We start from the raw sequence: 24527 nt of genomic DNA, 5'->3' as shown, positions 1-24527 counted from the left end.
ATATAACCCCTACACACTGTATATTCATCGCTCTTGTGGCAAAAAGTTAAACCCCCTATCAGCATCATCATCATCATCATGGAGTCATATTTTATGCATAAATTCTAATTGAAGCAAAGCAACGCAACGTTTTGAAATTCATATGCAGCTGATGAAGCATCAAGAATTGATTTCCCGGCTTGAATCTATCTCTTTCTCTCTCTCTCTCTCTCTCTCGCGCTGTTCATGTCCAGCTAGTGTTCGCTCATCCGTATTATATGGAGGACGTTCTCATAGAAACCACAGAATCGATGATGGATTAGAATTTGTAGAATGATGGTCATTATTTTGATGCAAAGTTGATATAAAATCTAAGCTAGAGAGAGAGAGAAAAAGAGAGAGGGAGAAGGGAGTTTGCATTTGTGGCGTCATAATATGGAATGCAAATTCTGCTTCATATTAGTTTTTTTTTTTTTTTTTTTTTTTTAATTTTCATTTCAAAAGATCCTTTTGTTTAGGTTTGGTTTTAATTAGTGTCCGGTTGGCGATTGTAAAATATGATAGAGAGAGTATATGGAAAGTTGCGGGATTTACGGATGTCATTGTACGTATAAGTTGACATTTGCCTTGAATTGTGAAATGAATATTTTGAAATGATGTTTTAATTTAAAGCCTAAGGGGTTTATTGTGCGGGCATTGTGACACTTAATAAAGTCTATTAGTCAGGCTTAACTTTGCAGTTAAAATAAAAAAAAAAAAAAAATATCACTCATACGCCATAGTGAACTCAATAATCATGTCTTCAGTTAATTTTTATTTTTAAAATGAAGAATTTAATAATCACAGAAACGACCATTTAAGTTTTAACATTTAATACTCTCAAGTGAAAATGATAAAAGCCTGGTGTCAAATTCTTTGATTCTAAGATATCTTTAACTCTTCAATCTTAAGATGTCCTATTATCTTTACAAAATCCACTTGATGACAACGCAAAACATTTCGAAACAATCGATAAAAGGCATAACTACTTCCGTTATCTGATTTGAGGAAAAACAAAAAAAAAAACAAAAAGGAAATCGTAATAGGAAGAACCACTTCTGTTTCTTTAATTCCCTATCAGATGCCTCTTACAAATTGGAACGATATAAATGAGGTGACCATTCTGAAAAAAATATGGTATACCTACGGAAGTTCCACATGACAAGATTACATTTTCACATATTTACAAGATTTGTTCTTTGTGATTAAAGCAAACCGAAATGAAGGGCGCACAGTGGTGCATTTGGTGCTTCTTGTCGTCAAAATTTGTTACACTGTAAGAAACCGTGAAAGCCTAAAAAGTTATACTGAAGGATATTTGTAAAGAGAATACGAAAAAACTGCCAACTTCTTTTTATTAAAAATGGCGGCTCCAAAACGTCGGCCACAATAAGCCTTAAAATAGAATTTTATTAGAAAAGTTTATTTTGGTTTATTGAATATTATATTTTTTTTCATTGTGTCATGTTTTCTAATATTTACTTAAAAACATAGTTGGCAACCATATAACCCCCAAAATAATCATTTTTAAGGAAACATAATTAGAACAGATGTCAAAATGGTGCTAATCAAAAAAATAAAATAAATAATAATAAAGAAATAAGAGGTATAAAAGTGTGTTTTACTAATTTGGCACTTTTTGGACTTTTTTTTTCAAAATTTTTGATTTTTTTTTTCATGGAATATGAATCTATGAATTCTTTATTTGCAGGTGGCCATGGCACAGAGGAATAAGTAGATGACTTCAGAGCCAGACATCGTGGGTTCGAGCCCAACGGTGGGCTCAGAAGTTTTTTCGAAATCGCCAGCTTAACTGAAGCCACCTGTGCGATAATATGAGACAATTTTCAACTATGTCTCCTCCTCTGTGCCACGTAGTTCTATGTTATATGTTCTTTCTTTGTGTCTATCTGTCCTTCTCTTTGTCATTGTCTGGTGTTGTCTCAGCCAAATGGCCTCAGTTGCCGCGCTGATAAGTGTCAGTAGTTCGTACATTCATGTACGAAGTACTATGTATATAATAATAATAATAATAATTCTTTATTTAAGATCTAAAACCTTTTTGACCTGAATTAAGGCAAATTTCTAGCTTAATACACTTATGCCGGACGCCATTTTGGAGCCGCCATTTTGAATAAAAATAAAGTTGGCAGTTTTTTCGTGTTATCCATACAAATATCCTTCAGTGTACCAATTTTCATGACATTTCGTCAAGAATTGGCCGTGCAAATGAATTTTAACACCAAAAAGCACCAAAGGCACCACACTGCGGGGCGCTATGAATTAATGTTCATCTGTTCCACCATAGCGTCTGAACAACTTGTTGTAATTTGAGAAATGATATATCGTTGAAAGCACCTTGTTTGTCCGCTTGTTATAATAAATACACAGTTGAAATAAATTGAATATAGCGCCATCTAAATGGAAAATTTGTAAACTATTTTTTTATTTAATGCACATCAACTCTGTAAATACTACTATCACGATACCAAAATAATTTAAATACACAAAAAATTCAAAAACTAAAAAATATGACAGAAGAAAATATTCTCATTTCATGGACTTCGCCTATCTGTAACGTGACGTTCCTTTGCTTTTATTCATATTCCTTCAAAATTTAAACGTTCATTTCCATAAAAAAAATATATTCAATAAAGAAAAAGTAGATCCATAGTTCAAAAATAAATGTAAACTAAAGATTGATTGTTTGGGTCACTGTGGCGTATGCGTATTTTTTGTGTTTTTAATTTCAACTGCGAAGTTAAGTTATGAAAGGGAGAAAGTCTCTGTCTACTGAAGCTGCTGTCGTCGTACAAATACTCAATATTTTTCATTACCACCCATCGGAGTGGTATAATATGTGTTATTTGGGTCTAACTGGGGCTTTAAAATTTGCCATTCGAATTAGTCCGCTTTTTTTTTATGAACAGTTTTATTGGTTTATTTAATCAAATAAGCATTTATTTATCCAAATCAGTTGTAAATTGTGGAAGTTATGAAGTTTCAATTTATTGGGACAATCGAAGAAATGAAGAAATAAATTTTTAGAAAAAATTTTATTGCTCAGATATAAATTTTTAAAAATTGTTCATTTTTTCTTGCCCATGACAACACGAGCCCACAAACAAAAAATGCCAATACTTTTGACAGAACCTGCCTACATTTATGTAAGTCAGTTTGGGAAGTCAGTTTTTTTCCCAAATGCCCTCAAAATTTTCAGTAAATTGCAAAAAAAAAAACAGTGAAAACCGCATTAAAATTGGGGATTTCTGTTATTTTCTCATAATTATAATTTTATGCGGTATCCATATCAAATGATTTTAATGGTCCATATTGCCCTCCTCTATGGTGGTCCATACAATCTGCAGAATTAGGTTGTTTATAGAAGAATAATGTTACATACTTCAAATGTACAAATGAATAACTCATTTTCTGAAACTGATTATGAATCACTGCTCATGATCCAAGAAGTTAAAGTGAATAATAAGTTTATATTGAAAATATTGAAAAGTTGTTGTTTTTTTAATAGCAAAATTTGTACGTGGCAACTTATTTTTAACGAAACAAGTATTTGACAACCCTGATTAGATACTAAAAAATAAAATGTTTTTAAGAAATCAATATTTTAGAAACCGATTAATAAAATATTATTACCAAAACAAAAGAATAGATGATGGTCAGGTCACCCTAACAATATAAAGTACGTACCTACTTCACTGAGACTATTTCCTCAGAGATCGTAGATTTCATTTTTAATTAAATTTCTCAATTGCCAATATCAGAGGGTGAATGGAAAAAGCATGATATCAGCTTCAAGAATGTGAACAAATATACGATGAATGACTGTAAGTGAAAATAGAATAAAAAAAAAAACACAAGAACCAAACAAAAATAGAAAAAGAACAGAATGAAAAAAAAATAACCGAACACTTTAATTTTAATTCCGCACATATTACTGTTGCATTTCATGCAATCAACTTCGAAGTTCGAAGAACGGCTGCTGAAAGCAATGACGACGATATGCCAACGAGGAGGATACACTGCATCCTGCCCATTCTGGGATTAAGAATATTACCATTGCTTCTCGACTTCTCTCCCTCTAAATATATCGGTGTCTCTCTCTTCTTTTAATTTGTTCCATCAATGGATGTCACAAATCAATGCTAGGCTTGGAGATACACTCTATTCCCCTCCTCCTTTTACTTACAGTGATATTTTCTATTTCCCATCCAAAGGATCTACCACAAAAATTTAACGTGCTTGGCACAAGCAAATTGAATGTCATTCGTTGGGATGTCATTGATGTCCTTTTTTGTGTAGAGAGATATGGAAGATCCTTCTTTGTGTTTGAGTATTTTTTCATCACACCATATCGTCCTATAGTCGTTGTATGTCGTCGTCGGGAGCTGCTGTCATCATGTATAAAATGACCAGGGCAATAAAATAATGTGACGGTCGATAACCGTTTGCAATATAAGGGTGCGCTCTGCCGCCATGTTTGACTAAAGAATGGGGTGGATAAATTAAAATGGTCATTCATTTTCAAAGTTGAAACATAGATTCAAACATCCAGAGAGGAAAACTTGGCATGGAGGGACAAAACTATTTTAATGTCTACATTTAGAAATTCCTATTTTCAAGGGTGTCCTTCGACAACGACGACGACGGATGTCCCCAATATGATTTCTAAATGTATGTGATGCAACAGGAGTTGTGGGAGAAGCTAAAAGGATGACCTGGTGAAATGGCTGCCCATAAAATTACTTTGAAATCTATGATTTTATTATATGGAATGACCACTGCATGCGGGCAGGGGTAGGACACAATATATTTCTTCATATCTGGGTTTTTTATAGTTTTTAATAAAAATAGACACATGAGTTTTTAGTATCACTTATGAACAACTATATGACCACAGAAATTACTACACCAAATGACCCTTAAGAATCATAACCTTTGCTACCAATTGGAATATAAGGTAGAAAATATGGACATTTAAGGGCTTGATAAGTTGGAAAAGTGCCCGGTAAAATATTTTTTATAAATAAATATCGATGTTAATGAAAAATTTAGATTTTTTTTCCTGTTTCACAGAAAAAATTAAGATTTATAGAAGAAAGAAAATCAATTTTCAAAATGTATTTCTTAAAGTATTGGCAGATGATGCTGTAGCTTCTGTAAAGCTGCCTTATAGAAACAAAATTGTTTGCTGCGTAATTTCTCTCCTAATTTTACTGACCACCCAACTTATACAACAGCCTCGGTAGCAACAGAAAATTTTAATTGCAAAAGTTATAGCTTCTATAATTCTTCTATAATGCTTTCTTGAGAAGATCACTTTAAGTTTGTTTCGTTAACAGCTTCCTTAAAGTTTTTAAGTGTTATTCATGAAATCTAAACGAGCTTCGGTTAAGGAACTTATAGAAATAAGATGAAGTAGCAAAGTTTTTAAAGACTTGTTTAACAGTTTTTTTAGCAGTTTTATAGAGGAAGTAAGCTATAAGTCTTCTGTTAGACCTTCCTCAGAAGCAATTTTCTATAAACATTTAAACGACGTTAACAGTTTCTTCAAAGTTATTACTCGTTAATTCATTTCAAGAAATCTAACTGCTTCTTAGTAGTTTTATAGAGGAATTCTTATAATAAATTGTTAACGAAGCTTAAGGGCTTCTAGGCTTTCCTCAAAAGCAATGTTACTATGCAAATTTTAACGCCGTTAATAGCTTCTTAAACATTTTTTAGAAGTTTTTAGAGTAGTCTAAGTCAAACTTCGGTACGAAAACTTTAGCACGTAATAAAAGTTAGATAAAGCTAGAACTTTTGAAAGAATAATTTTTTAACAGCTTCTAAGTTAGTTTTATAGAAGAATTCAACAATTTTAAATGAAATTTTGTTATATAAGTTATAACTTCGTTAACAACATCGTAAAGGATATTTAGAAATATTTCAAGAAATCTTAGCAAACTTCGGTAAATGAGCTTATAGAAGCTATCTACAAGAAGCAGAGTCTTCGGAAGTACTACTGTACTGTATCAAGAATATTTATAACCATTATACTGGTCAACAAAATTGCACATTTTTTTATGTTTTATTAAGTTTCAGAACTGTTTCTCAATTTTTTCTAGCACCTTTAGTTTGGGAGATACAAGTGTGTACTTAAAATTTAGATAAAAATCGATTATTGAGATTTTGTAACGGGAATATCTCAAAAACGCGAGTTTGTAGAAAATTTCTGACTTTGACCCCAAAAACCTTCGGAAACTTCATCAAACTTCATAAAACAAAACTCTTGTTGCCCAGTGTTTTTGCTTGTTTAACCGTCTTAAATTTACAATTGCATGTTTTCAATTATGCATTTGAATTTTATACTGGGCTCTATAGCCCAAAAATTCATAAAAATTCAAGGACAAAAGATTGTGTTCTTAAATTTAATTACATATTCATATCCTAATATATGATATCTATACCTACCCACTTTTTCTTAATCTCTAAATGTCCTTGTCCACATTTGGAAATTTTCATTTTCACTTCTTGTCCAAATTGAAAAAAAAAAAATTAATCTCAGAATTGATAATAAATGAAAAATAAAAAAATCCTTGAAAGCAAAGAATACAACACAGAACAAAAAAAAAAAAAAAAAAAACGCATCGTCAGTATAAATACCACCATCAGAACATAGTTACAGTAAAAACCTCAAAGATCATCCTTTCTACCCTTAATAACAATCATTCATCCTTGAACGTCATTTTTCTGCATTGACTAACGCTGCTGTTGCTGCTACTGCTGCAACAGCACTTTTATCAGCCACTAACGCATGCATCCCCCCCCGCCATCATATCATAACTTGGTATAAGGTATCCACAATCCACCCCTCCGCATATTCCCTCTTGGACATCACCATATCATCCATCTATCTGTGTGTGAAAGTTTCATTACACTCACGTCTATTCGAAGGACATATGGTTTTAAGTTACCAATCTCTTCAACCCACTCAGACCACCACCGTCAGTTGTTGGTGCGGTCGTCATCACCCGCGCCACCACACCATACCACATATCTCGACTTCAACTGGCGAGATCCTCATAAAAAAGCCAACTAATCTGAATTCATTCGTTCGTATATGCGGGAGAGTACGAGTAGTAGGAAGTATCAGAAACTTGTGTTTGGTTCGGGTCCATGGATGAATAGAGAGAAAGTCCTTCGGCTCATAAATCTACGGAAAAATCCTCATATTTTATGATATTCCTGTCAAAGTGGTGCGCTTGGTGCAGCATTCAGGCAGCTGGAGCAACGCGAGGCGTTGCCTGACGTCGCCATCGTTTGGCGGCGTTATAGTACTACGATGGTCAGATGGGAGTGATGATTCATCTGGGAGTTGAAGTGCTGGTCAATGCAAACGGACTCTCTTCAAAATCCTGCGTTACATATTACCAAAATAATTTTTGACATATGCATACTCCTTTTATATAGGTACTCGTATACATCATTCTCTGCGGAAGAACCACACAATGGAATTTGAAGAACTTTTTTCGCTCCTTATAACCCTGACCACCATTTTATATAAGTTCCAAAATGTGTCGACCATTTTTTTTTTTTTTTAATATTTTTTGCTAAATGGACTTTGGTTGCAATGGACAGATGAGAGTACGGGGTTGTTGGTTGTGAGTGTATGTATATAAGGTCCTGCGGCGCGGTGGTGATGGGTGGTAAATTATCCCGCCGCTGCTGCTGCTATATGGTTGTAATGGCGGATGTGTTGTGGTGAATTTTTTGATTAACGATGAAAGGTGAAATGAAAAGTTGCATGTCTAATATTTTTAGTTGGCATGGATATGTAGAATTTTTTTTTTCTTGATTTTCTTTTCATATTTTATTTTATTTTTTTATTTTTTGCGAAAAAAAAAAAAATATAATTTGAAAAAGGCTTCAATTGAATAAAGAGGAGAGTCTATATGTGTGAGTGTGTGGATGATGGTTATTATTGAAGGTGAAGAGGATTATGTGTGGAGTTTTTGGTTTTAATTAAAGTTTTCGTTTTGGCAGATTATGCGGTCCATGAGGCTGAGAGAAATCCTTATTTTTTTTTTATAGGAAAACACGATTTTTAAGGATTTTTGTATATTTATTTAAATAGAAATAATGAAGACTATGAATGGACACTACGACCTTTTGCAAGCGAGAAGATAATTTGATAGTTTATTTTGGGAGTGAATTGTGAAATGTATTTGAATGTGAAAGTTGGGTTAAATTTTCTTCGTCCTTGAATCAATAATTATTTTTAAGAAGAGACTTAAAATTCCGTTAAAAAAGATGATAAATTTGTAAACTCTATCCAAGAATTCTATTTTTGAGTCATCTAAAAATCGATCTTCAAAAGAATCAGCAAATCTGGTGAGCCTAGCGACCTCTAAAAGATAACGAGAAATTTACTCTTTAAAGGGGTTTAATTGAGACCACATTAAATGGATGATAGGGAACTTTTCAAAATTTTAAAGAAAAACGAAAGACCTTAAATGGAACCCTGCGGTACTCCACTATTTTTTTTTTTTTTTTTTTTTTGTTATTTTGACAATTTTACTAGGTATTTTATTTTTATTTTTTTCTGACTTAAAATTAATAAATAAATATAATTCAAAAGAACACTCACATTCAATATGTTCTTGGCCATGTAAGCAGTATATTTTTGTAGGTGTTCCTGGGGTTCCAGCAGCGCTTCCACGTTCATTATTACTTCCTGTGAGATTATTATTATTGCTAGCAGTTCCGTAATTTGCATTTTTAAAATCACTACAAAAGAAAAAAAATAATAAAAAATAAAAAAAAAAAATGCCAAATGCATTTATATTGCTTAACAACAGGTAGATAGATATTAAAGTCAATATAAGGAGACCCCCCAAACAGCGAAGTCATGTGTAGTGTATAGAAAGTTTATTTCAATAAAATTTAAATTTGTTAAAAGATATTCAAGAGAAAAGAATAACACAGAGACACACCGCATGGAAGAAATATATAACTTGAGAGGGTGCCGCTGTTTGTAGGTACTCTTTTTACTTGCGATATAGGTACTAGGTTTAGGATTCGTAAAAAAAATCGAATTCGAGATAACAATTTTACATGACATTACGATGATGGAGAATGCCAAAAAAGTGGGTCCGGCAATTCTGTCTGTCTGTCTGTCTGTCTGTTTGTCTGTCTGTCTGTCTGTGTGTCTGTCTCTATCTGGAGCTACAGCCTAAACGAGTGAAGTGATTTTCTTCAAACTTGGTAGTTAGCAGTTTTTGGTGATTCCCTAGAGGGGAAATTGAAATTTTTTTTTTATGACCAAAACTAACGGTACCTGCCATATAACGGAAATAGAAAAGTTAATTTTTTTCAAAAACGGCTCTAACGATTTTGATTAAAATTTTTGTGTGTAGTACTACACATAAGAGCCAACTTTTTAAATAAAAAAAATATTTTTTGTACCGTTATTAACGGTACCTGTCATAGAACGGTTTTTTTCGTTTCTGAATATCTCGTACAACATTAACCCGATTTAAATGAAAATTTTTATACAAAAGTGTGTAAGTAAAGACAATTTTAAAATTTTAGAAAATTTTCAAAAAACGCATTTTTGGTTTTTTAAAAAATATTTCAAAATTTTTTTTTGAAAAATCAATTTTTTGAAAACCGATCAATGAAAAATTTTGAAATTTAGTTTTTATGTGTAAATTAATTATGTCTTCAAAATGGCATACCAACTTTTTTTTTGAAAAATGTTAAAAAATTTTTATATATAAAAAATTATTTTTTTAAAAAACGGCTCCTACAATTTTCGAAAATTTTTTTCTAAAAATACCTTTTTATACAAGAAATAAAATGGCATATTTGTTTTTCTTTTTAAGATAATTTAAAACGGAGTTTAATTAATTATAAAAACAGATTTAATTTTTTTATAGTACTTATGAAATTTCTTCAAAATATCAAATTTTAAATTTCTTGAATAAAAATCTTTAACATTATAGTTACTTTAAGCATAAGAGCAAGTACGTGCGACCCCAGTCGTGCAATTTATTTCATTATTGTTTGGGAATAAGAATTAACATTTTTTTGACTTCTTCTATAAATTATGTATATTGGAAGAAGGAGAATTTCATAATTATATTTAAAAAATTTGGGAAACCTATGAACATTTTTTGGGTTGGGGTCAAAATCCCGAAAACCGAGATCAAGAAAACCAGAATCCCAAAAATCCAAAAACCCGAAATTCCGAAAACATAGAATCCCGAAAACCCAAAATCACGAAAACACAAAATCCCAAATACGATCCCGATATCCCAAAAAATTATATATATTTTGGATTTTCAGGATTCTGTTTTTTTTTTTGGATTCTGGATTTTCGGGATTTTGGGTGTTCTGGGTTCAAAAGTTTGGGATTGTGTCCGTTTCCCATATTTTTGTGTTATAATAAACATTAAGACCCCAAAAAAATGAGTCACACAAGATCTCATATAGCCCAAATTTGAGAAAGCCAAAATCCAAAATCCAAAATAACTAAAATTAGGAAAACACACAAATTGCTTATCTTATTCTTGGATTCTTAGAATTTTTTACCAAATTTTTCATATCATAAAAATTTCCAGAAACACAAAAATTATAAAGAAACCTCAAAAAAAAAACCCTCTCAAATAATGTTAATAATATTGAAAAACACGTCACTAAAACGTTCAGTATAAAGCTTGTCACTTACAACACTGCTCTATCAAACTTTATTTAATAAACTTAAACTTTTAAATTTTCAATTGCATACAATTAACAAAATAAAAACTTCCTTTTTATAAAATTTTTTTTTTGTATCCTTCTAATAAGCAAAACAGCTTTGAACAGCTTTTCAAAGAGTTTGAAAATGTATTTAATAAAAAAAAAAAAACAATTTAGAATTGTTTTTGGCATATTTTATCCTCAACTAAAAATAGCTTTTATAATATAGAAGGCATAACGCCACACCAGTTCTAAAGTGTAAAGCACGATATAACTGTGCTGGTGTTGTTTGCTTTGACGTATGCCATGGCCCCAAATAAAAAAAAGTTATGGAGAGAGAGTATAACTTTTTCCAGATGCAAAAGTAAGTTCTGTGCAACTATTTCAATATTCTTTCACTTTCCATAAAACAGAAAAAAAAAAAAAAAATAACAAAAAAAAAGGAAATATTAAATGTCAAAAATTTTCCAAGCTAAAAAAAAAAAAACTTGCAGCAATTTTTTGTCGGTTTGTTTGCTAACACTTTTTCGTTGCTTTTTTGACATGATTAACATTAAATAATGTCAACTAGTTTTTAAAGTTTTGAAAAACTCTCTTTTTGGATATGTGAAGGCATTATACCTCTTGCATTTTACCTAACTATGGGAATTGCTTTCAAGATTGCACTTGCCTTTTTTTTTTTTTTATTTTTCTCACTATAACTGAAGAGAACTACTTGCATTTTTATGAGAATCTCGAGTTCATATAGTAAAACGGTGGCGCTGAATTTTGTACAATTCTTTAAAAACGAATCCCATTCTAACAGACTTTTTATTTCGAATCTAATTTTGAAAATAAATAAAAAAAATAATAAAAAAAAAAAAACATAAAAAAACAGGAAGAAAAAGACCAAAGGAAGAAAGATCTGAGCATTCAGTACTGCAGTGAAGGAAAATATCTTCGCTCGCTCTCTTTTTATTATGCGAAGCGAATAAAAATGTGAATTTCATTTTAACTGCGAAAGTAAACGGGAGCATGAATTTCACTTCCTTTCAATGGAATGAGTATTATACCCATCAGTAAGTATAGAGGAACAAATACACGTATGTTAACCCTTGTGTCAACCTCATACATGGTTGGAAATGGAGGAGTTTTCATTCCTCAGACTCCAGGAATATCAAGTCTCAGACAAGAACCTATTTGAAACGACGAAAAATTTGCCGTTTTCTTGTGAATAAAGTTTTGTTTTTTTTTTTTTTTATCTTCTCTAGAACCAGGACAAGACAAAAAAATTAAGAAGGAAGAACGAAATAAACATAAATAAGGTTTTATTATAGAAGACGAGTTTCTATAGACTATATTATAGCACGACTGGAGTTTTCTATTGCATTTTATTAGATTTCTTCACCCCTGCTGATGGTGTTCCCTTCAAGGTGAATAGCACAAGTTTTATAAAAATGTTGATTAATTTTTATCTGAACTTTTAGAGTTTTGTTTTCTAATTTTGAATTTATGATTTGATTCAATAAATTGTGATAAGTTTAGGTCAAATATACGAAAGTCCTTGCCTTTTGTTGGTTGGTTCAAGCATTTTGGACAGCGCGGGTTTTAGAAAAACTAAACGCTCTAGTCTTTATTGGGGATTGGTTAAGTTGAAATGTGCTACGCGGTGTGGCCAAAATTTGTACTGAGTTGCTAAGCTGTAAGAAACTAGCGCCGCGTTGTTGGAAGTTATATCAACACAACAGACGTCCAAACAGCGGAATCCATTTTTAAAATAGAAAAAGTAAACAAAACTTTTCCAAACTCCAAGGGCTAGGAGGCACTAGTTTCTTCCGCCTTAGCAACTCAGTTCAACTTATGATCACTACTCTGGTACTACCCAACTAACAATTTTGCTTCTATAAAGCTTTATAGAAGCAAAAGAAGCATGTATAAAGCTTTACAGAAGCAAAATTGTTAGTCGGGTAGTAAGCCCTCTTATCCTCAATATTATAGAAATCGGAATTGTAATTTTGCTCTGTAACCGACAAGAAATGAATCGGGTTCAGCGGGATTAGTTGACTCCAGGGGCAAGTAGATAAACCGCAAATAACTTCAAAACAAAACAATTTATTTCAATTTTTTTCTTGTTATTCTCATAAAGCAGAGTTGCTTTCTTTGTTTTATGTTCTTTTTCACAAGAGTCGGACATCATACATAGGGGTATTTATACTAAAAAGCTGATCAAAAGTCAAAAATAAAAAATGAAGCATAACGTCAAGTTTAACCGTTATGTCATTTTTTTGACTTTTGATTTTTAATTAGCTTTACATAAAAAGGTATTAACTTTATTTAAAGCATATTTTTTCAATTAAGTAAGTTTCTTTTTTCAATTTTGATCATTTAAGGTGAGAGTTAAAAGTGTTTTTTTTTCACGAAAGCTTAAAAAGAATAAATAACAAAAACGTAATTTCGGAACCTTTGTTACCAAAAAAAACTTAGTACATAATTTTCGCAATATTTATTCTTATTAGGTCAAAAAATAAGAAGTTCCGCCAACTTCCACCATTTTGTTTTATGATTTGTTTTCTGCATGCCGCATGGGTTAGTGGGTAAGAAATACCATTTTCACTTGCGATACTTAAAAAATGCTCCGAAATTTTTTTTAATTATTTTGTTTTCGTCCTAACTGCTGGTCACTGTGGCGTATGTGTAACATTTTATATTGAAATTTTATTGGATAATACAAATTTTAAAATATGGCAAGTAATTTTTGTAATTTTTTATTAATTTCACTTTTCAAGAACCTTTTTCATTTAAATACACCAACAAATAATTTTGATCACATTTATGTGCGTGTCGGTCGGAAGTTATAGTGAATAACAAGATTTTGATTATGTGAGTAGTTTTTTTTTTTTTCTTCTTCTTACGTAAGGGCAAAAGATCAAATTAGTGTATGCATTAATAACACTCCTGGTGGACGTTAATTTGAGTTACGAGTACCGAAAAAAAAACCATTGAGTGCTTAAAGACCGATCGGGGTAAGTTGACTTTTTTGGGGTAAATTGACGATAATAAAAGAAATTCGGAGCGTGAGTACCAGCTTACTATGAGATTCCATATAAAACCGTGCAAAGATATGTGCAACCTATAGGCCTACCCTACTTTTGATTATCCGTAGCAACCATTTGTTAATTTTCTTTTTCTGAGCTAGGTACTGAGTTACCGAAAAAAAAGTGCCCGAAACTATCTTTCAAACTCGAATATGAATGCATAAAAATGAAAATAAATGGCAGATAGGGTACAATCTTCGCAAAAAGATTAAAAAGGTCTAAATGTTGACCGGAATAAAATGACAGGTATTGTGAAATTGAAGTCGGGCACGTGTCACTAGATTAAGATTATTTTTAATTTTTCTTCGAAAATTATAAGACTTCCCCAATTCTCAAGAAATCTACTCAAATTATTCTGCTGCAAGTTTTTTTTCCTACTCTCGAGTAAAATCATCTGTTCCATGTATTTTTTTTTTTTTTTTTTTTTTTTTGTTACAAAGATCTGCAATTTAAAACTTTTAAAGGTCTTAGTATAGATTCCCTTTTCTTATACTTTTTTTATATTTAAAAATAAAAAATCTCCTTAGTTAAAGTAAATTCTTAATAAAATTTAATCTGAAATCTTCCAACTATAAAGCTGTTTCCTGGTACTGGAACTTGCTCAACCTGTCAACGGATTAAGACTTTCCCACACTTTATCACTCAATGATTCTAAAATATTTTCTTTTTTTCTCCTCTGTTTTGTATCTTGAATAATAAATCCTGGATGATAAGATTCTTCAAACTAATTTAAAGTTTTTTTTTTTTTTTGCTCTCCTCTTCATAAGTTTCTTTTTTTTTCCTATAGTTAGTTTGTAGGCATAGCCGTAGCTAGGATTTCATTTCGGGGGGGGTTAGCTCAGACCAAACAAAATTTTTTTTTAGAAATAACAATACTTTGTATCAACTATATGTAACTGCAGTCGATTCTAAATCCCGCTAAATCAAATAGTCATTTGAACTGTGTAGAAGCGAAAAATTTGCCAATATCTTTTTTAAGTATTTTTTAGGAGAGGAATTCGTAGTTAAAAGTTTAAAAAAGCCCTGCTTACGGTAAACGAATTTAAAAAAATTTTTAAGAAACAAATTTTAACCATTCTAAGGCTTTATAAAAAAAATTATTTCGTACAATTTAATATATAAAACATTGAAAAATGGACTTGTTCTTGCACTGAATTTTTGTAGCAGAAAATTGACAGGTACATTCTATCTATTGTGTTCTAAATGAAATTAGTAATACTTAAAAACCAAAATTTTAAATAATCCAAGTTGTTTGACATGAGCTAATTACACTGGTCAACAAGGTTTTTGTTACAGAAACCAGGGTATACTTTTCTATAGGCTGAGCTCGAATCCGAAGTCAGAAAAATTCGATCACATCACGTTTTTGAGATATTCCCGTTAGAAAATCGAAAATGCCGATTCTTACCAGTTATCAAAGTTATTTTTTAGCGTTTACTTATTTTTTTTTTTTAAATTAAATTTGTAACAGTTTCTAAAAGAATTGTGTCAAAATTTGAAAGCGTTTGGTACAGAACTTTTCGATATTTGCTATTAAAAGCAAATAAATATGAGATGCCCCAAACACTTTGATTTCAAGTTATGATTTCTCGAGGAAGAAAATAGATATTTAAAAGATTTAAACGGATTTAGAGAGACAAAACTTAATTCTTTTAGAAACTGTTACAAATTCAATTTAAAAAAAAAAAATAAGTAAACGCTAAAAAATAACCCTGAAAACTGGTAAAAAGCGGCATTTTCGATTTTCTAACGGGAATATCTCAAAAACGTGATGTGATCGAATTTTTCTGACTTCGGTTTAGAGCTCAGCACACAAAACCTATAGAAGAGTATACCCTGGTTTCTGTAACAAAAAAGAAGTTTAATTTTGTTGACCAGTGTTATACTTCACTTTGAAATTTAACAAAATAAACTGAAATTGTTTAATTTTATAATTTGAAACAAAAGAATAACGAAATGTTGTAAATACAGTGCTTTGCAAAAGTATAATCGCACCATTTAAAAATGCTATTTATATAAAACCGAGTATTGCAGCGACACCCTACTTTTTTTTTATTAAAGGGGATCAAAAAACAAGAATATTGAGAAGAACTACAGTCTCTGAATAAATCGATACATTTATTTTCGCTTACATACTGGATTCAAGGTTAACATAGAACAAAAGTGGGTAATAAGCAACTGAAGATATCTCGGACAGTAGAAAAGATGTCTGAAAGATTTAAATAGATTTAAGGGTAATATTTCAAAAACGAGATGTGATCGAATAAGTCCGTCTTTGGATTCGAGTTCGGCCACCGAAACCCTTTGAAAAAGCAGAGTTTAGTCTCGGCACCAAAAACCCTGCATAAGTACTTGTGGTATTTAAAGGGTTCTTAAAAGAGCATTTTAAGGTGTTAACATAGTGCTTAAGGAAATGGTCAAAGAGATAAAAACTCTTTGTAATGGACCAAACAATTTTTGTTTTCCTTTATACAAACTTCATCGACAGCTTCTGCAACAATGCAAAATTTGTTAGTGATTTTAAGGGAGATTTTCATATAGGTAATCAAATCACTAAAATACAAAAACAAATCATTTAGTGCTGCACATATTAGACTTGTATATGTTTATAATATAGGTATCTTTTGATTTTCTGAAAAAAAATTTCGGGGGCTGTTAAACACCCAAAAACCCCCCCCTAAATACGGCTATGTTTGTAGGATCTACGGATCAAGCAGCAGCACCTTTCAAAAAGTTCCTCATCATTTTCCTTTCAATTGTAGGTAAATTCCAACAACAGTTTTGTTATAAAAGATAGATAGACAGACATTAACACTAATAAAAAGTACATTTCCTGCTGAAATGATTGCAAAAAATGCTTCTTCTTCAAAACTCTCAGAGTGTGTCTCATTTTTTTTAATTTTTTTTTTTTTTTGTATTTTTGCTAAGCTACCATAACCGACTACGGTGCTATGACTCTCTTTCATTGAGAATTAAAACGGATGCAATGTGAAATACCAGGTGATGGTCAAAAGAGAGTTATTCCGTTTTTACGTATTTTTTTTTTTTTTTCAAGCTTGAGTTTGAACCATCATCATCATTTTACCGACCGGTCGTCCGTTTCACTGTCATCGCAGTCGTCGGTGTGTTAAAATATGCAAAACCTTTTATTGCCTTGTGGATAAAGGACTTTTTCTTTTATCTCCAATCCATCTTAACAGAAAGTGAGTAAAACAGAGATAGAGAGATGGAAAGAGAGGAATTTTTATAAGTGTTTATACCATTTTTTTTTTGCATTTTTTCTTTATCTATTCATTCTGTTCGTTTAAAAGAAAATATGAATTCTTAAATCTGTTTTTTTTTTCCTTATGGTGACGGCAAGGATGAGAAAGGTTGGTGACGGTAACGGATGAGAGAGAGAGGTGGTAAATCCTGATTGCATTTTCCACCCACCAAACCACCCACCTATACCTCTCTCACTGGCCTCACTTTTTCTATAATTATAGATTCTTGTCGAAATTAGGTTACAGCTAATTCACAGTAATTAGCAGAGCACAGCATCAATTTCCTACTTGTTGAATTCAGTAGTTTTCTGGGATAACTCTCGCACAAACTCCATCTAAAAACCCACATCTGGTTGGAATTAACGAGAAAAGTTTAAGTAGATCCTTGAAAAACTTAAAAAATTCTATTGAAGTTTTGTAAAGAGATTTACTCATTTACTGCGGGGGCTTTTTTTTTTCCTGAGAAAATAATATAATAAAAAATTTAAAAAAAACCGAAATCTTGCAGAAAGAAACTTTTTCGCATCGATTGTGTATTTTTAAGTAGCAATTTCTCTCTTTCGATATCGTTCCCTATTTTTATCCTCGCTCTTTTTGGGGTTGGGATTCAAAATAAAATACCCGTAGGGTTACAAATCAATAGTTTTCTTCTTTTTCCATGATGTTGATGATGATGATGATTTTCGGCATTCACGCAGTACCTAACTACCGATATCGAAAATACAAAAAAAAAAACTAACGAAAGAAAGAAAATCTATTTTGGTTTTCTTTAAATTTTCTGTTTTTTGTTTATATTTTCTTTCTTATTAAATTCGATTTCATAGAGATGAAACTTACAGATGAACAATTGTTTACATTATTTCTGGGGATTTTGTAATATAAACAAAGTCAGTTGGTGGCATTTTGACAGTAATAAGGCTATACAGAATTTCATCCGAAAAGTATGCAAGATGATTTATGACTGTTTTTTGACAAATAAGTGACAGATAATAAGGTAACAACTACTTTGTAAGTGAATTTTAGGCGGAAGTATGGTATTTCGTCGAATCTTTAACTGACAAATAATAATAGTTTTTTGTTTTGTCAAGGGAGCTTTAGATTTATCCAAGAAATATTATGTACTTCTAATTCTTATCATTTTTATGGGAGACAGCACTGTTGAATACCGCGGTGTATTGGTCTGGGGAGTTTTTTGGGTTCAGTGGTAGGTAGATACTACTGAAGAATTCAAAAAGCCTGTAAGAGTATATGTGTCATATTCGGGCTGTGCAAACAAATTTTGGACGATACTTAATAGTATTTCAGTATTGGTTCTACAATAGATAACCTTAAAATCTGTAAGCCTTAAATGTAAATTTTTTGCTCTGAGTAGTTAAAGTTTTGTTACAATTAAATTTTTTTAAGTAATTTTTTTGTAATTTTTACTTGCTCTATAGATACGGTGACCATCCGTCCCGGTTTACCCGGGACTGTCCCGTATTTCTCCAGCTTGTCCCTGGTTTTTATTTAAGAAACCCGGGACGTATAAGCGTCCCGTATTTTGTTATTTGTCCCGTGATTGTCCCGTATTTGGACATTCTCTGATTTTTGTATTCAATATTTTAAATACTTTGTACGGAAAACAAGAAAACAGTGGCTGGAAATTAAAATTTTTCTAATTTTTCGGATAAAGCATTAAGCATAGTACGCAGCTGAAGCAAAACGAAAATTGTTTTAAGTCTCCAAAGTCAAAAAACTTTCGCTGCAAGAAGAATTGCCTGGACAAATAAATGGGAGTGACACATATATTCTAGCACAGGTAAGAATTTCGTTACGTAAGCTGCGTACTGTGCAACGAAAAGCAACATTTTGTGCTGGTTTTGTATGAGAGTTTTCGTTTAGCATCTAGAGTAGGCTTTAGTTTTTTTTTAATGTTCGTCAATTATTAAGTTCCAGCTTCTGTTTGTCAGTTGCTACACTAGGTAAAATGTTTTCGAATAAAGAACATGTTAAAAGTTGTGTTAAAGATCATAAAATTTCAAAATCATTTAAAATAAAATTAATATGTTAAAAAACAGCTCTCCCGATTTTGATTAAAAAAATATATTTTTTTAGAAGTTATTAACAGACATTATTATAAAACCATTTTCTTGATTTCTGACTTCGTAAACGACTTAAATGATTTCAACAAAAACGCTCCCATAAAATACTTTAGGAAATCTTGATATCAAAATAAAGAAAAATTATGAAAACTCATTTAAAAAAATTTAATTTTTTTGAAAAATCAATATTTTCAAAACGATCCAACGAATTTTTTATCTGTCCCGGGTTCCGCTTCCAGAAATATGGTCACCGTATCTATAGAGGGCAAGTATTGGTTTCGTGTCAAAAAAATAATTTGAGGTTTTAATCAAAACCAACATTACGATGATGGAGGAGTCCGAAAAAGTGGGTCTCGCAATTCCGTAAGTGCTTCTGTAAGTCTGTGCTCCTGTGCGGTTGTGCGTCCATCTGTACACATTTCCGCAACCTAAATGGGTGGATGGATTTTCTTCAAATTTGGTACAGCTGATTTTTATGGAATTGTGAAAGTTGTTTGTTTTTTTTTTAGGTATATCTCACTTAAAAAGTGTAGGTACCTTCCACACAAATTTTTCAATTCAAACCAAATATCTCAAAAACGGCTCTAACGATTTTGATTTAACTTTGCAGACGTAATATTCAAAGCTATTGCAATAAAACTGCATTTCTCCAAAAAGTCAAATAAAAATTTTTTTTTTCATTTATCAAAATTTTTCCCTAAATTTCGGCTCTTCCCCAATACAGTACATAACGCTTATAAGAAACTCAAAAATTGCACAATATTTGTTCCTTATAACCGAGTGTTTCTTATATTCTTAGAACGGATATAAGAAACAAGTTTCTTATACCGATATAAGAAACAAGTTTCTTATACAAATCTACCTACCCAGTAGTACCTACCACAAACTTTTCCTCGCCTAAATATTCAATCCAATTATATAACTACCTACATATAATGTAGCTATTTTATATTTTTCACAGATTTCTTTTCTATTTTTTCCTGATTTAATTTATTCAAGGATAATGTATCAATTTAGTTTTAAGTGAAATATTAGCTGTGTTCCTTTGGCCTGAAGTATCTACTGCTAAGTAGTTCTGGTTGTATTCAACTCCATTTCTTCAATAGAAAAAATGTCTTTGAATGGATTCAGATGCACTAAAAAGTACTTTGCTGAGCAACATTTTTAGCAAAGGTAAACACAGCAGGGATATAAAGAACACAAACACAACAAATAACAAATTAAACACTGAACTGAAATTATCTTCAAATAATGTCAAACTCAAATGACATTTGCACAGGTTGCTTTGAATTTTTCTTAAGGGTTCATGTTTTTTTAGTTTCGTAATTTTTTTGAAAGTTTCTTAAATCCAACTAACTTTATGTGTGTGCAAGAAATTTTGTGGTTTGAAAAATGTTTCTTTTATCAGTGTTTTCCTTATAAACGTGTTTCTTATAAACACATAATTCAACATTAAAATATATGGTAAAGTACACGGTGCTTTTGTTCGAGTTTCTTTTAAGCGAGGTTTTCTTATAAGCGTGTTTCTTATAAGCGATAAATACTGTATCAATTTTTTTTTTAATTTATATAGATCCAGCTCTTAAAATCTTCAAGTAAACTAACATAAAAGTGCTTTGAACTGCAAGAGCAAGTACGTGCGACCCCAGTCGTGCATTTTATTTACGTTAGTATTTAACTTTTAACGTATTGAATAAACTGCTAAATAGTAGGTAATCTAACGTATATTTTTTAAAGTGTGAAGTTTGAAATGTTTTTCTGACTATAGGTATGATTCACACTCACTTTTGTCATTAAAAATCATTATGAGAACTAAAATAAATCGATCTGGAAACTGGAATAGTGATATTTGGCAGGAGTAGAAAGTATGTTTTCTTACCACTAGGTGGCGTATTATTTCATATTGATTCATCAGATTTACTATTTGGTTTTCTGTGCTGTCAAACTCAAATCGCTTATGCTTTGGTCTGCTTTTTACGTGCGATATAAGAACATACTAAAAGGCAAGTTTGGGATTCGTAAGAATCGTATCTCTAGAAATTGCCAAAAAAGTTGGAACCGCAATTCTGTCTATCTGTTTGTATACTTTGAGGTACGGCCTAATCGCTGAAACGATTTTCTTCAAACTTGGAAGTTAAGAGTTTTGGTTGATTCCCTAGAGGGGTAGCTAGTTGAAATATTTCTTAGGACCAAAACTAACGGTACCCATCACAATACATATATGTATATAACGAAAATAGAAAAGTTTATTTATTTTGGTTTTCAAAAGCGGCTTTAACGATTTTGATCGTTTTTAAACTTTTATTACGGTACTTGACATAGAACAGTTTTTTTTTTTCATTTCTCGTTGGTAAATGAATAGGCGAAATTTAAAAAAAAATCATACAGAAGCAAAAAATATATTTAAAAAATTCTCAAACATTTTATTTTTTGTAAAGTCAATTTTTTTGGAAAATTCGTTTTTAGGGTGTGCATTACTATTTTATTAAAAACAGTATATCAAGCAGCAGCTCGATCATACCTCCCGTATTCTTATCGATAAGAGTATTATATCTTTCTGATTGACTAGAGCAACTGCCTGAAGGTTCCGAAGACCTTCCCTTTCGTTCCAAATCGTTCCTTAATTTTTCGTATTATCCTTTGAATTTATTTCTTGATTTAATAATGTGCCAAATTTGACAGTGTCTTTTCCTGAATTTACCAGATACCGACCAACATCAAAAGAGAATACGAGATCTAAGAGCGACCGTATTTCCGAAGCTATATAAGTTTCTTGAAATAAACTCCAAAACTAAGGTTTCAACAGATAGTTCCAGAATATTTTTTTAAACAATTTTTAAAATAAATTTCGTTATTGGGCAAACACTTTCGGTTGACTATAACTTTAAGGTATAGGTTAGGTTAGGATGGGTAAGGGAAGGATATATATAACTTTAAGGTATGCTAGTAAAGATGACATTGAAATCATTATTTACTCTAACTCATAAACTCTTATACAAAAAATATAAGCCTTTAAGGAAACTCAAGTTTTATTAAACTTTACAAATTCAAGAGTCAAAAAATCAGTGTGCCTAGTAAATCATCTTTTCTTAAATGGAAACAGTTATGAAGCTCATGAATTTTAAAAGAATTGTTTTTTTTTAAAACAGCCTAAAGGAAGTATTATCGAAACAATAACTTGTAAATATCAATATTTCTAGCCTCAAAGAAACAGAAATATGAATTGGGTTATCTGCAGAAATAGTCTTTCAACACCAATCAGTATGAGGATAAAGTTTTATTCTTTTGTGTTTTAAAAAAATAACTTCCATCAATAGGTTAAGCAAACATAACATTGATACCTAACAAAAAAACAACCACATCTTGTTAAAGACTTTTTTGTGGCTGGCCAAAAACCAGATCTTGCACTAAAAGTCTTCTTAAAAAGTAACAAAATCATTCTTGTTGCATTTTCAAATATGTACGAGTACGATATATATTTTACTCATATGCTGATGCTGATGTTTTAAGGATTCATCCATCTTCCCATTACACCCGATGGCAACAAATACAACAAAAAAGCCCCAAATGATGAGTAAAATTCAGTTGAAAACTTAGGTACTATCAACACACAAAACTTCTTAAAAACAAAAAATCTCGAAAAAAAGCAGATACCCTTTTGCTGTTTAAACTGACTTTTAGAAAGGAAACAAAATAAAAAACATCAAGCAAAAAAGACCGACAGCCGGAGCTCATTGAAAGCCCTTAAGCTCTATCACCTTTCCAAAGTCCGGAAGTTCTTCATAAACATTGGTTGGACGAGTGGAAATTTTCAACATCAGTTTTGCGTCCCCATCACTTGAGACATTGGGGAGAAAGAATACAAAAAAAAAAATCCTTGAAAAAAAAACACATCCTTTTTCGAATCCTTTTTTCGTATATTTCTTCTCACCATCATTAAACCTTTTTGCATTCACTGTAGCAAATTTTTTTCATCTCTGCAATTCTCATGCGATATTGTTTTCTTCACTCGAACAATACGTTAAAAATCTAAATAAACTTGTGGACTCTGGACCAAAGTTTTCTCATCATTCTTTTACAAATTATTTTTTTTTTTCTATTTTACTACAATCAGAAAACCTCATCCTTATTTTCTATCATCATCCTGTTGGTTGATGTTGAATTCAACTCAATCCTCAGCGGTCAGTGTTAGCTTCCAGTTTTCAGTGGCAGCCAGCGAGGTGGCGGTGGAATATGAAGCTAAAGGAAAAGAGTGATATTCCATGCATCCCTGGCAATATTCTCTAGAGTCCTTTGCGTATAAGAGAATAAAAGTTTTGTGTGCGCTTAACAATTTTCATGGCTGGTTTTTAGAATATAAATTCATGATTGCCATCTACGAAAAAAGGATTAATTTACAATAAAGTAGAGTAGAACCAGTTGAGAACTTGACCAGATCAGAACAAACCAGAACCAGACCAGAACCAGAGCAAAACCAGACCAGGACCAGACCAGAAACAGTCTAAGACCAGAACCAGTCAAAAACCAGACTAGAACCAGACCAGAACCAGACCAGAACCAGACCAGACCAGAACCAGGCCAAAACCAGACCAGAACCAGTCCAAAACCAGACCAGAACCAAACCAGAACCAGACCAGAACCAAACCAGAACCAGAACGAGACCAAAACCAAATCAGAATCAAATAAAAACCAGAACAGAACCATACCAAAGTTTAAAACCCACGAAAGTGGCAACATTTTTAAAGCTGCACCTACATTATGTTCCCCACAAATCTATATAGGTGGAAGAGAAGTCGACTTTTTATCATCAATCACTGCACTTTAGACTCGTTTGTCTAAATTTCCTGAAGAGTTAGACAACCCCAAAGGAAAACAAACAATCATCAGGATATTTGATTTTGCACAAGAAAAAAGAAAGAAGAAGAATCGACTTGAATTCCTTTTCTCATATCCTATTCTATAAGATCCTGGTCCAAGGACCAAAACCTTGCGATTTATATAGTTTTTTTTTTTTTCTATCCGTCCGTTATATTTATTGTTGCAACTAAAAAACAAAGAAAACAAAAAAAAAATAAACGAAAAGAAATTTGAGGCAATTCTTATATTTTTGTTGGCACTTGAGATTGAAAGGAAGCGATAGAGAAATAGAGAGAGAGAGAGAGAAAGAGCGAGAAAGATGGACACATTGGACCATGGACCACAAATATTGGCAGAAGCCAATACAGCGGAAAAATGGAATGACACAAAGGAGCAAATAAAAAGATGAATATCCTTCGATAACGATGTTGCCTCTTGCTTGGTGCTGATGATCATCATATCATCTTTCATGATGGAAATGGCAATGATGGCGG

General features: G+C 31.7%; 1 protein-coding gene across 2 annotated transcripts in view; it reads right to left on the bottom strand.

Moving 5' to 3' along the window:
• The window catches only part of LOC129913728 (proton-coupled zinc antiporter SLC30A2), an 86316-nt gene that overhangs the window by 47351 nt on the left and 14438 nt on the right, over positions 1-24527 (bottom strand). For both annotated transcript variants that reach the window (XM_055992537.1, XM_055992540.1), the window contains one exon: positions 8666-8805. In XM_055992537.1, coding sequence (XP_055848512.1) covers positions 8666-8805 — 140 coding nt within the window. The remainder of the gene's footprint in view (positions 1-8665; positions 8806-24527) is intronic.

The sequence above is a fragment of the Episyrphus balteatus genome, chromosome 3, assembly GCF_945859705.1.
Source record: "Episyrphus balteatus chromosome 3, idEpiBalt1.1, whole genome shotgun sequence".
Classification (NCBI taxonomy): Eukaryota; Metazoa; Arthropoda; class Insecta; order Diptera; family Syrphidae; genus Episyrphus; species Episyrphus balteatus.
Note: the sequence above shows the minus strand (reverse complement) of the source record. Positions and strands in the feature narration are given on the sequence as shown.